This window comes from Sinohyriopsis cumingii, chromosome 16, assembly GCF_028554795.1.
Source record: "Sinohyriopsis cumingii isolate HCF-2022 chromosome 16, ASM2855479v2, whole genome shotgun sequence".
Lineage (NCBI taxonomy): Eukaryota > Metazoa > Mollusca > Bivalvia > Unionida > Unionidae > Sinohyriopsis > Sinohyriopsis cumingii.
The window spans coordinates 70,079,920-70,093,737 of NC_142976.1; the positions used below are offsets into that span (position 1 = coordinate 70,079,920).

The window sequence follows — 13,818 nt, forward strand, 5'->3', positions numbered from 1 at the left end:
AATTATGACAGAATGCTTCAATGTGCCAGCGTAACAACCATTCACCTCAAGCTCAAGAGCCCAGTAAACAGTTATGACATGTCGTGGAGTGACTTAGGTCGTGCCAAGCAAATTAAAAATGAATGTCTGAATTTTACTGTGTAATGTACATTTTCATATGCATGACTTTAAACTAATTTGTGTGTTCTTGCAACATCACTGGACTCCATGAGAATTTATACAAATTTTGTACAATTGATGCAATCACAAGCCCTGTCAGCATCTCTGAAAATGAACTTTAAAAAAAAGCACAAAATTGGTAAAAAAAGAGAGCACAACTAGGAAACTAGAATGAAGACTTTCCGAACTACTTACATGAGATATTTTATTTAATTTTTGGGGGGTTAAGACCAATTTTAACACATCATAGGCCATATATGGCTGCCAGTGTTATTGGTCGAAAAAGAGCCCAGGAGAACCACTGACCAAAAGAAGGTTACTGACAAACTTTCCTACATACCCGCATTACTGATCTAGCCATAACTAGAACATACGTGGACAGAGGTGAGATGTCAATGATCTGTAAAGGCAAGAGCCTTAGATAACACAGCCAACAAGATCTCCTAACTTGCTGGTAAGCAATTTCCAATGCAGTTGTAACACAAAAATGTTGACAGGTTAAAGACATCCATTCACCACGTACAAATGCTTTAATTTAAGCATTATTATGTTCCAAACTGTGCAACACCTGGTTCACAGATGTATATTGCTTGGCCATTGTTCTGTTTAATACTTTGTCTGGGTTGGGCATTGGTTTTGCAGCATTACGCTTGGGTATAGTCTGTGAATTCTTAAATCTTTAGACAAGACTTGCACTCAAAACTTAATTAACCAGAATTAAAGCTCCACCCAAACAATGACTTAAAACCTTTTCCAGAATGCTTAATTTTCTACCAGATGGGGGTAGAGAGTTCAAGTTATTTCCTCCTGCATCTGATAGGTAGTGCCACTAGAAGACCTAATCTGACAAATCACATAACTGGCATTTCAGTATGTGTCTTTCATGATATTTCCTCACCAACATATTTATTTTGTCACAACAGCATCTGCCAGGAATAAATTATGTTTGCACAAACTTAATACTGACAAGATTTTAAATTGAATCAACAAGTGTTAACTTTTTTCCCCTCCAATTTTTAGAACAAGGCCTTCAATAACCCAATAGCATTCTTCTGGACCAAATCCTTGCATTCTTACACTTTGTTATTTTTTGTAATAACTCAATAGTATATGGTTAGTTTATCATCCTGGATAAGTGAGATGTTTTTATGTTTTATATGCAAATATTTGTATACCCATAAATTAAATGTTATTGTCATTCATGTGATGATAACGATGATGATAAAAGGGATATGCAAAATTCTACTTTTGTACAAAACATTGCCAACAATGTTGTTGTTGTTGTTATGGGGTTTAACGCCATTTTTCAGCACAAGATAGACTATACATGGTGGCCAGTTTAACTGGTGGAGGAAAATCCCAGGAAAACCACAGAAAGAACCACCAACCCATAAGAAGATACTCACGAGCTATCTCACATACCCACATTTGCTGAGCTCAAGACTTTAACCCACACAGACAGTTGAAATGGCAGTGATTGGTAATGGTGAGTACTTTAGACCACTCGGCCACTTGTATAATTAGAGCTGTCTACTAAATTTGATTGGTAACAAAAAGCATGGCAACAAGATTCCAGGATAAGGAACAGCATGAAAAGATTAATGAAAATGCTGGGTTTCCGAACCAAATGAAATCTTAAAGAATCCAATATAGGGAGAAGACAGTATGGAAGAGAAATATGTAGACATAAACATGTTTTATTTAGAGTCAGTTTGCATTTTACATAATAAGAAACATCAGCTCATTAGAGCTATTTTACTGACTATAAAAATAAAATAACAATTAACTTTATATATATACACACACACACACACAAACTGAATTGTGCAACTCATTAAAACAAATATTTCTATGCTGAAAAGACATACCCTCCCCACCCCATTAATGCAGCAAAATCAATTTACACATATAAATTTTACTTTAAAATTACAAGCAACATTAATACAAATGGGTAATGGCTAGCAGACACCAGCTCATGAAACGGATCAAAGTTGGAGACTAGTACTAAATTAGTACAGTCCAATTTACTATCTCCCATTTTCTGGAAAATAGCAGGGTTCAAGACTATAAATTTATTCACAAAATATGAATGCCCCACCAGTATCTGAAACTGACCTCAACCAAGGTGTGATTAATGTATGTACAGACAAACAGGGTAACACTATATGATTTACAAATGACAGTCGGGCATATAATAATAAGCTCAAACAGTACTTAAATTCCATTTTAATTAGAAATAAGTAAACTTATATTATCACAACACTTAGCGGGTAACACTATATGATTTACAAATGACAGTCGGGCATATAATAATAAGCTCAAACAGTACTTAAATTCCATTTTAATTAGAAATAAGTAAACTTATATTATCACAACACTACCAGGTATATCTTCACAATTATATAGAGACAGCCATCTCTTTACTGTGCAAACACTACAAGTTGTCATGTTTATAAAGAAAGCAAATAAATTACTCAAAAGAAATTGGTTTAAATGTCAAATATCAAAAGCTCACAAAATATGAGCTGAAAATATTCACCTGCATTAATTTCCCCTATACAACTACTTCTCATCTTGATTTTAATATTACATTTCCCTTGAAGATATTGAAGGCATCATTCTGTCTTTATAAATGTGGAACAAAACCAATCTTTTTTTCTTCCAAAATAGTTATTTTTAAGTCCATTTGCACTTAAAACGTGATATTATGCAAGTGATAGAGAATAAAAATACTCTGACACCATATTTTTACTCTTTAAACTTCATCCAAAATTGTCAAAATATCACTAATTACTACTTTTTGAGCATCCGTATTATAAGTGCTCCAAATTCCAGTGTGTCTCACCTTTATCATGATATGTATCCTCCTAGCCTCTTACCTCATTTGCAAAAATCTTCAACACAAATCTTTAAGAAAAGTGATATCTGACTTACCCAGGTTAGACAAATAATAATAATAATAATAATAAATAATAACAGTATTAGTAATAATAATATGATGTAATGGGAAATGAATATTAATCAAGGTACACGATATAAGTGAGTCATAATCAAGCCTTCTCGTCTAGGTGTGCTGACCTTTCAGACATCTAATAGCTTCAGAAGCAGGGTAAGTTACAAGAATTCTAAGAGGGATCACAGCTTTTGAAATAATATATTTTCAGAAATACGCATCTATGGTGTACATATCTTAAGGACTGAAATGCATTTTAACAAACAATAAATTGCTCCAATCAGATACTGTGTGTTTCTAACATGAGACCTGCATTGAGGCCGGGAAAATACTTCAACTGCTGAACAGCAAACATGCGGAGTAGCATGTTTGATTATTAAAATCCCTATATTTCTTTAAGTGGCAGTAAAGAATAATCAAGCCATAATGTGAAAGAATTAAGTTGGGCCATCAATTGCACTCTATATTTTTAAAAAAATTGTTCTTTACTCTTCAAAAGATCCTCCCAAAGGTCACAATTTTTAAAAATAAATTTCTAAAATAAAATTAGAAACACAATAAAATATAAGTATTTACTCATAATGGTTTTAAAATATTAATATATTAGGTACAAAGGTTAACTATTTCATTAATTAGTGGATATTTACAAAGTTTAAATCAAACGTTTGATAATAATTCTATGCTGGCAATGGAAATGACTTGCATATGTATATATAAAATGCACTCTGAGAGTAGATTCCATTATCACAGACCAATAACATATCTGCATGAGTGTGGTGACAAAACAAGCATCAAGGTAGTGTACATGCAGTTAGGCTAAGGCAAATACAAAAGATTATGGCTACGTGAGTGAGTGATTATCCTGGATTAACTTAACTGCATGCCCAAGCAGAAAAAAGAACAGGTGTCACTTGAGAGGTAAGGCTTTTAATCGGGTGACAGGATTTTTTCTACCAAAATACACAGGGAAACATTAAAAGCATATCTGCACTTGTACAATGAATATTGGCTAGCTCTAAAGCATCATAGGCCGAATCTGTAATGTATAGGAACTAAATACTGTAAAAGGCTGAAATTATAGCATGAAAGTATAGCATATGTTTACTACTGTATAAGACACAAATTATAGCATATGGGAACTGTAAAAGGCTGAAATTATAGCATATGCGGACTGTAAAGGGCTGAAATTATAGCATATGGGGACTGTAAGAGGCTGAAAGTATAGCATATGGGGTCTGTAAAAGGCTGAAATTATAGCATATGGGGACTGTAAAAGGCTGAAAGTATAGCATATGGGGACTGTAAAAGGCTGAAATTATGGCATATAGGGGACTGTAAAAGGCTGAAATTATAGCATATGGGGACTGTAAAAGGCTGAAATTATGGCATATAGGGGACTGTAAAAGGCTGAAAGTATAGCATATGGGGACTGTAAAAGGCTGAAATTATGGCATATAGGGGACTGTAAAAGGCTGAAAGTATAGCATATGGGGACTGTAAAAGGCTGAAATTATGGCATATAGGGGACTGTAAAAGGCTGAAATTATAGCATATGGGGACTGTAAAAGGCTGAAAGTATAGCATATGGGGACTGTAAAAGGCTTAAATTATAGCAGATGAGGACTGTAAAAGGCTGAAAGTATAGCATATGGGTACTGTAAAAGGCTGAAGTTATAGCACATGGGGACTAATACTATAGAAGGATGAAAGTATAGAATATGTTTACTACTGTATAAAACACAAATTACAGCACATGGGAACTGTAAAAGGCTGAAATTATAGCATATGGGGACTGTAAAAGGCTGAAATTATGGCATATGGGAACTGTAAAAGGCTGAAATTACAGCATATGGGGACTGTAAAAGGCTGAAAGTATAGCATATGGGGACTGTAAAAGGCTGAAATTATAGCATATGGGGACTGTAAAAGGCTGAAAGTATTGCATATGGGGACTGTAAAAGGCTGAAGTTATAGCATATGGGGACTAATACTATAAAAGGCCATGGGTAGAACACTAATATGTATCTGCTTGTGTGAAGATGAGACAAACATGTAAGTACTCCTTGCAAACTTTTTTTTTTACACTAAAATGATGTGAATTAACTGGTTAAAGATATTTTGTTTTTTTGCTTATATTTTATAAATCTCCAGTTTAAACAATATTTATTCAAGAAGACCTCTTTACATGTAATTCAGAACAATGCAATATATGTTGATTCATTAGAAAATTCGTAGCTCAGTTTAATTGGCCTCCCTTAATACAAATCAAAATTTGTACAGTAACGTAAGGAGATAGATAATACGTAAGTATAAACATACACATGATCAGCACTTGCATATGTAACTAACCCATTACCTCATGTAAGCGCCTTTGGATGCCTCTACTCCATTCTCATAGAAGCGGCTTTGGATGCCTGCTGTAAACATCAGCCATTATGAGTTGGTTTTTGTAGCACCACCTTGGGAAAACACCGCTATTAGATACTACATTCATTGATGTGAATGACCATTATGCCAGATCACATGGTTGCTATTTAAGATCTAGTCATAATCTGCTATTCAAAGTAACTGGGTCATATTTTACACTCTCCAAAATGGAGGCAAAGGATTTGGTCAGTACTTTCTTGAGTTTGCACAATTAGAATCACTACTATGAGAGCTTCAATAATTTAGGTGAAGGTTCAGATACTGATGTAGGCAACAATTACGTTTTATAAATTATCAAATTCAGACAATTTAGTGATGTAGACATAAACAAAGAACTTGTAAATTTTGAGAATAAGAATGGCCGCTATGGCATCACATGACTTCACTGGCTTGACAGTGAACGAGTTCTCTCAAGATTTTAAAGCACATTTCTTCCATGAAAAGTAATTTTACAGCTATAAAAATTGGATTTTCTCTTATATCTTTCAATACATAACAGATGTGTACCAAAAATGTAAAATTGTTAAAATTGATGTTAAACGTAACATGTACTACGCTGCTGTAACAGTTAATTAACAGGCCTATGTGTATGGAGTCAAATGGTGTTCTATTTACAGCGAACTGCACTGTGTAACTTTGATACATGTCGATCAACTGGGTAAAAAGCCATACATTCTATGATGTAAGGGTTAAAGATGGGATCAAAATAATAATAGCGACAGAGGTTGTGATCAATGTATTAATCTGAAACAGGGTTTAATCATTCTATATAAATTCTTGACATACACATGTCGTATACATTAATTTCCTTTGAGCAGTGGCTCAATAATAATGTCCTAATGTTAGTACATTAATGTGAAAAGAACATGACATTCCGATATCTACATATATAGTACCTATTGTCAGAAACATGATTTAAGAATAACTCATTATTTAAACAACTACATATGGTTCTCAACTACTTTTGGTAGACTTGAACTACCTAAATACAAATTTTCTATGACTGTAACCTTGAAAATAGGGTCAAAAGTGCTTGCAAGGATGCATCGTTGTATCTTCATAACAATTCATCACAGGTATTAAGAAATTCATCAAGGGGTTTAGGAAATATATGCCAAAACAAGTCCCTGGAAGGGTCTGACCCTCTACTTTGTAAAGTTTCATGAATATCTTCCAAGCAGTTTAGGAGGAGCTGTGATAACAAAGTTGTGGTAACAGGTGAATGTAGTATAATAGACTATCCCATAAGTTCATTTTGGTCTATGATCAACAGAGATAAAAATTAACCAAAACATTGACCAAGCTCAATTTTGTTGCTAAAATTAGAGAAAAAAAAAGAAATTCTTTCTTGAAATACAGAACAATTATAACATTTCAATAAAATAAAGGATAATGATATAATAAAAATTGAACATTTTTCCAATGTTTAGAACATAACTATAGAACCAATGACAAAATGACAGATTCATCCTTGTTTGCATCTGTCATCACTATGCTTCTCATTTATTACAAACAAGGCATACAATTACAAAATTTGTCTTCTTTTGCACTAAGAGATTCTCATTTTCTGTCAATCTGCAGAACTGAACAGAACAGAACACTGGCATAGGCAAAATTATAGATGCTGAAAGTATCTTCATAACAGGAATTATAGGCCAATTATATATAAAAAAACGTAACTTTTATATGATCCTATACTTTGTAGAGAAATTCGAAGAATATGATCCAAGCCAAAACCACCATAGCACAAATTTTAAATGACTGTGACAGTGACTCCAAGGCCAAAGCAGAGAGTAAGCATGTGAATGGTTTTATAATGATTCATGCACATACAGTCAAACCTGCCTACTGCAGCAACCCATAGGAAAAGGTCACACTGACCATTGTAGAGAGGTGACCACTGAAGGTAGGTTCAGTTTTCATATTTGGTTAAAGACAAATGCATTTACTATGCACTGAATAGCATTAGCATTAGTAGTAGTAGCAGTATCATAACTATTACTATTTGGCATGTACTATTATTAGCAGTAGTAGTATGCTATAAAGATACATGTATACAGTGAAGCTATTTAGCAAAAACAAAGAAGTTTCAGACAAGATTATCCTCAGTCTAATCCCTCATCTACATGACATCATCACTATCACTGTTACATATTTAAAAGTTCTGATGAATTTTTGGCAGTTCCTTTAATTTGTATCCAAAATTTACCTATGACTGGGAAACACATACTGACTTTTTGTTAGGCCAGCTGGTGTAGTTAGGCATAATAACAGGTTTTCACACTTCAAACAATTCATGGAATAAGTAGTTGCTCAAACTCACAGACATCAAAACACACTAGACTTTATGAGACACCTTTGATGATTAGGGAATGGAAATAAATTTACTCTGGCAGTCGATTGATGTAATATCCCTTTATATATACCATGCCTTGCTCATCAAACAACATAAGTTTAATTTCCATGCGTGGAGTAGTCAATGCTGATATAGTCCAGTGACCATGTAAAGCAGGGTGAAACCAGTGATTGCTTAAGAAACATGTGGCTTATGACTGTGGAAGACAGGGTGAAACCACTGCTTGGTTAAGAAACACATGGCCACTGACCATTAATGGCAGGGTGAAACCATTGTTTGGTTATGAAACACATGGTCGCTGATCGTGGAGACAGGTGACTGCTGATTACATGACATTTACATGTACATACAAACCATGCCTTGGAGTGGAGGGATTAGAATGGCCTTTGTGACCAGGTGACCACTGAACCTGGGTGACTGTAAGGACAGATCTGACTGTATTATGATATTCTACTGAGGGTTTAAAAAATATATCGAAATGAAAAACTTGAGCAAAACCATAAACTGTTGATGCTGCCACTGCAAAAGTAACTGTTAAGACTCTTAAAAACGAGCGTTGACTAAATGACAGTAAATTATACTGGAAGTACAATTACAGTCATATATGCAATGTATGCACAAACTTATTATCATGGGTTGATAAATTTGTAGTCTGTGCACCTTGGACTACCTAATTTTGTTTTTGCATTAAAATTATTAGGCAGCCAACTCACCCACCCATCCACCTGCAGTTTCTACTTCCCTTCTGATTTTAAAAATGGAAAGCCTGACATATTTTAAAAAATGCACAAAACCTAGTAATACCATTCATAAATTTATAATTTCTAACCCGATTATTGGCAAGGGATCCCTAACATACTCATGGTAAATTTTTCGGTTTTTTGAAAAGTCCATTTTCAGTGAAGTAATGGACATTGGATGCAAACATTGTGTCATCTTGATCAAGTATTTATAATTTCAAACTTTAATATGCCATATATAAAATAAAAAAAATAGAAATGGAAAAATTATGCACTTGAATGTGAAAATAGATTTCCCACATAAATATGGATGCAGTGTTCACACAGAAACCCCAGTCTGGTTTGAGAACACGAGAATGACAATGTTATAGATAAGCTGGGAAAAACCAGGTTTGAAATTATAAATTAATGAATGAACCAAGTTATGTGCATTTTTTTGTTATATCATCTAGGTTTTTTGTTTTAAAGTTCCAAGAGGAATACAAACTGTAAAATGGGATTTCAAACATTTCAAGCATGTGTATGTTCTTGTAGTAATAAGGTAAAATCAGTTTGATTTGATTGATCATAAAGTTTAAATTACAGATATTTGAGTGCTGAATGTAAAACACACACAACAACAATATAATAACATAAACTATTTTATATACTTGGAGTCTCTGATTATTCTGTTCCTTTTAACACTAACAATTTTACATGTCTGCATATTAGCATGTTAAATGGAATTGTTTATCCAATGAAAAATGTGGGCTACTAAAATTTCTTTCAGACTAGCAGTTTTCCATTTTTGTAGCCCATCAGACTATGACATATCTGAGATTTCTCCACCCTGGTTATGCTAGTAAAATTATAATTTTCCATTTCCATTTCCTTTTCGAAATGATTTTTTGCTTTGTCTAACTTGAGATGTGGCTTTTGCCTTCATGATTCGCAATTTCTTAACTCTTTCAAGTCTTGCTTGTCTTAGTTTTAAAACAATTTCACCTTTACGTTCCTTCAGCTCTTTTCTGCCATCTTTATAAAGTTCTCGCAGCGAATCTCCTTTTGGCACTGGCTGTATTCTCCCCTTTTTTCGAAGGTAGCGAATCATTAGGTTGGTACCGCCTAGTGTAACAGTGTACCTTGCTGGTGTGGCCAATTTGTACATTAAATACGCAACTGCTAGAATTCCAAGTCCAGAACTACGAAATGGCTTTATCACAGTTTCACTACAACCAAGCTTCTCTAACCATGGAACTATATCAAAGCCTCTGAAAAAAAATATCAGCAGATGGACACAAATATATCAACAAATTCACAGTAAAATAAAATAAAATAATGGCATTAATATACTTGTAAAATTAAATGTCTTTTTTGCAATTATTATTTTATAAACAAATGTTCCACAGAATCTGATGTCTCACCTGTTTTCATACACTGATGTATAACCATTGCTTCTGACTTGAAAAACTTTACCACAAAACTTTAACAACGATAATGCATTCACAGCTGGAAAATTGATGCCTAGACCCCAACAAGCTAATGCAGGGGAGATAATATGAAAACAATCTGACTCTGAGAGCTTAAGTATGAAGTTTTATATATATGGATAAGTAACACAAGTAGGTAATGGATAATAATAATAATAACAAAATAAAATTGCATAAACAAATGCTAAACATATTCACAAATGTAGTACAAGCTTAGATTCACCTGAAAATGCAGTTACATCTAGTTTGTTTTTTAAGTTTTTTTTTAACTGGTCTATGCACCTTCTTACATCTAGAGAAAGGGGTGTCTAACAAGTGAGGTAAAATGCTCAGTATTCCTATATGTAACATACAGACACAGCTTCAAGCTAACAGGGACTGATTTAGCCACTGGCCTGCCAGCCTGTGGCCTGCAGATTTTGAGAAGGGTCAGTTAATACAAAGGGCCACATTCTCCTGGGGCCAGTTACACTTTTAGAAGTAAATAGTCTTTATTTGATTGGGAAGCCAACTGATTTTCTGCTAGGCTGTTTCGACGTTGATATACCAGGATCATCAGAAAAACAAAATCTTGTATTAAATGATATTGTTTTAGTTCCTGTCAATGTTGCTGACAGTGCGTTTACCACTGACAAAACTCCATGGATGCTAGGATATGCAATGACAATTCATTCATCACAAGGATTAAGCAACTCTTACACAAATGTTTGGATCGTCGATGATCGTATCGAATGGTCAAACTTTGTTTATCTCGCAGTGTCTCAAGTCAGAAGAATATCTCAGCTGCAGAGAATTGTCATAGACTTCACAGAAACTAATGGTAATAGCGATGTTATTGGCAATGATAATTTTTTTTAAAAAATTTGTTATAAACAGTGTGACCAAAAAAATAAGTGTGACTTTGATCTTGATGCTGAATTTACTGACATTGAAACAACAGCAAAATAATCATTGTGCGAGCTCTAACACAATAATGTTGTTGCATTATTCAAATAATAATCCAAGACAATTTACCATAGACAGAATTAATAGCAATCTTGGTCATACATGCGTAAATGTAATGCTGACCTATCTTGAATGTAATCGATGTCGAGGTGCTAGGTTACAAAAGTGAATGCGGTGGTAATTGTGTATTCAGGAATTACTTGTAATTGTTCATGTACAAATCCATGTTGAGAAGCAGTTGAACCTAATCTATAGATTGCAGGTCTAACCATGGATCTTACCACACTAGACATTTTATGTGTTGTAATACTCCAAATAGGATCAGTCATTCTTTTTTATACTGCCTTCAGGTTCAACATGTTCATATAAATATCTTACAGTAACATTACCTAATACTGGTTGTTTTGAAAAGTCATAACGTTGCATTGCTATGTTTTTCTGTAATAGCATTAATGGGTTTCATGGCAGTTGTTTGAGTAATTTCATTATTTAATGCATTTATCACACTTGGTAATCTTGCAACCCATTCACGGGATCTTGTATCTTTCTGAATTATTTCCGTTGCATATATATATCCAATTAACCGCTCAGCAAGTGTTAGATTAAATCATTCAACAACTGCCTGATCACGATGAATTGCAGTATGTCCACGTCTGATTTTGACATCATGTTTTTTCATCAGAGATGATACTGCACCAAGAAATTCCTTGCCAGGATCAACTTGTAATAGCTGTGGCCAATGTAAGGGTCCCCACTGATAAATTTGCTCACAAGCAGAAGAAACTTCAGCTGCTGTTTTAGTTGATAATGGTTCTGCTTCGTTATATCTACATGCAATGTCAATTACAGTTAATGCGTATTTATACATAAGTGATTGACATCTTCCAATTTTAATAGTATCATGTGCTAAAAATAAAATATCTGCTTGATGAACTTCATTAGGAATGGTGACATCAAAATGTGCATGCTGAATTTTTTTAGGTAGTGGTAGATAAAATTTGCCAATTGCCTGTCGTGCTAACCATTTTGCAGCAACAGAACGTGTAAGATTTGCTGCATCAGCGAGTTTACTAATGGCTGCTCTACCCCACCAATATCCTCTTGGGCTATAATAAATCGATTCCATTATTTTATAATAATCGGTTGATTAATTACCAACTCCGAATAATAATTTACCTTTCATCGCAGATCTTACCAACCAATTAGCTAATGTTTCTCTGAAAGATTTATTTGTTACAGAATTTAATGCATGAATAAACTTCACATCTGCAATATGTTGTTCTTGCAAATATTTACTTTTATAAGCTACATCATGAGCATGACATGCTCAATCAATGTCATTTATATGATACTCTCCAGGTCTTGGTTGATCTTGTTTATCAAGTTCAATATCAAGTCAGGTACCAGGACCACAATAATTATATCCAGGAAGATGTTTTTCTCCTGGGTATTTAGCCCATGGAGTTCCTGGTAATTTTCTTAATGAAGTAGCGATATCACCATCAGTTTTATTATTAGAAATAAATTTATATTTATTTGTATCACATTTTACACATTTACCTGTAAGTGCATGCTTTATTTTGTGTGTTATTATTGTTATTAATCCACTTGTGGGGGTGGATGCTCTATATCAAACACAATATAGATTCATATTATTTATTATATTTCTACAACATGGATGTCATTATTTCTCAGCGCCACGAAAACAAGAGCCAGTAAAACATATTTCACCATTACCAAATTCTATCAGAATGATAATAATAGGTTCATCTGGGTCCAGTAAAATGCAATTATTTTAATTTGATAACGAGATGGTTAAAGTGGGATTAACTATATTTAGTAGCAATGTCAGTTGATGATCAGCGGTGTTATGATGTACTTAAAGATTTTATTGAAAATGCAAAATTGTTAAATGAAGATGGCAATGACATTATTAATTTTATAACTGATGTTGATGATGCACCATCCGTAGACGACCTTGATGGATTTATGTATAATATAGTTGTGTATGATATTGTTATGCTTGACAAACAAATAAATCCAGCAAGAATATTTTCTCATGGAAGGCATAAAAATACAGACGTGATTTATGTTACTCAACAATACACACAAATACATAAAGTCATCAGAGATAATTGTAATATTTTAGTTGTGTTTAATGGAGTTGATACACATACTCTGCAAAATATTCATCAGACTTGGTGTAGTGGGGATATGACATGATTAAGTTCAAAAACTTCTTTTCAAAAGCACAATCTGCTTCGCATGGATTTATAACAATAAATTTACATGATCCCAGACCAAGATATCGTATAGGATATGATAAAATATTTTGTTGATTTAATTATAGCAGCAGAGAGGGTGCAACCTCAATGAAATGCCTGGTGTGTGAACAAAACACATACAAATTTAGAAAAACACTAACGATGAAGATAAAGTAACAAAAAACTAACCCAATTTGAGAAACTCTTGGTTTTAGTTAGAGGCTTTGGTTTAGCGTTATTATGCTTATATTTTTTTTCTTCCTATGAGGCCTTAGTTTTTAAAATGACGTTTAAACAAAACGTATGTTCATCCTCTCTGATGCAGCAGAAATTAACTATATCTAAACCTTGGAACCAGTGCTCAAGAACTCCGATAGCTCTATGCCAGGAGCATATATAATTTTAGATCAGGCCCCTCCTGTATTCTAAGTGAAGCGTCTGTCAGGCTTGCAGCAAAAAGTCAAATTTGCCTGAGAAAACCTTTATCACATTTATGAAATGAGGA

At 33.8% G+C, this 13,818-nt stretch overlaps 1 protein-coding gene across 3 annotated transcripts in view; it reads right to left on the reverse strand.

Annotated features, from left to right (window-relative positions):
• Positions 1–13,818, reverse strand: part of LOC149780741 (uncharacterized) — a 41,829-nt gene that overhangs the window by 11,469 nt on the left and 16,542 nt on the right. For 2 of the 3 annotated variants that reach the window (XM_089937802.1, XM_089937801.1), the window contains one exon: positions 1,841–9,885. In XM_089937802.1, coding sequence (XP_089793928.1) covers positions 9,483–9,885 — 403 coding nt within the window. In that variant the 3' untranslated portion in view covers positions 1,841–9,482. Of the gene's footprint in view, positions 1–1,840; positions 9,886–13,818 lie in introns of those variants that run through there. The other variant, XM_089937803.1, reaches the window with a different exon arrangement.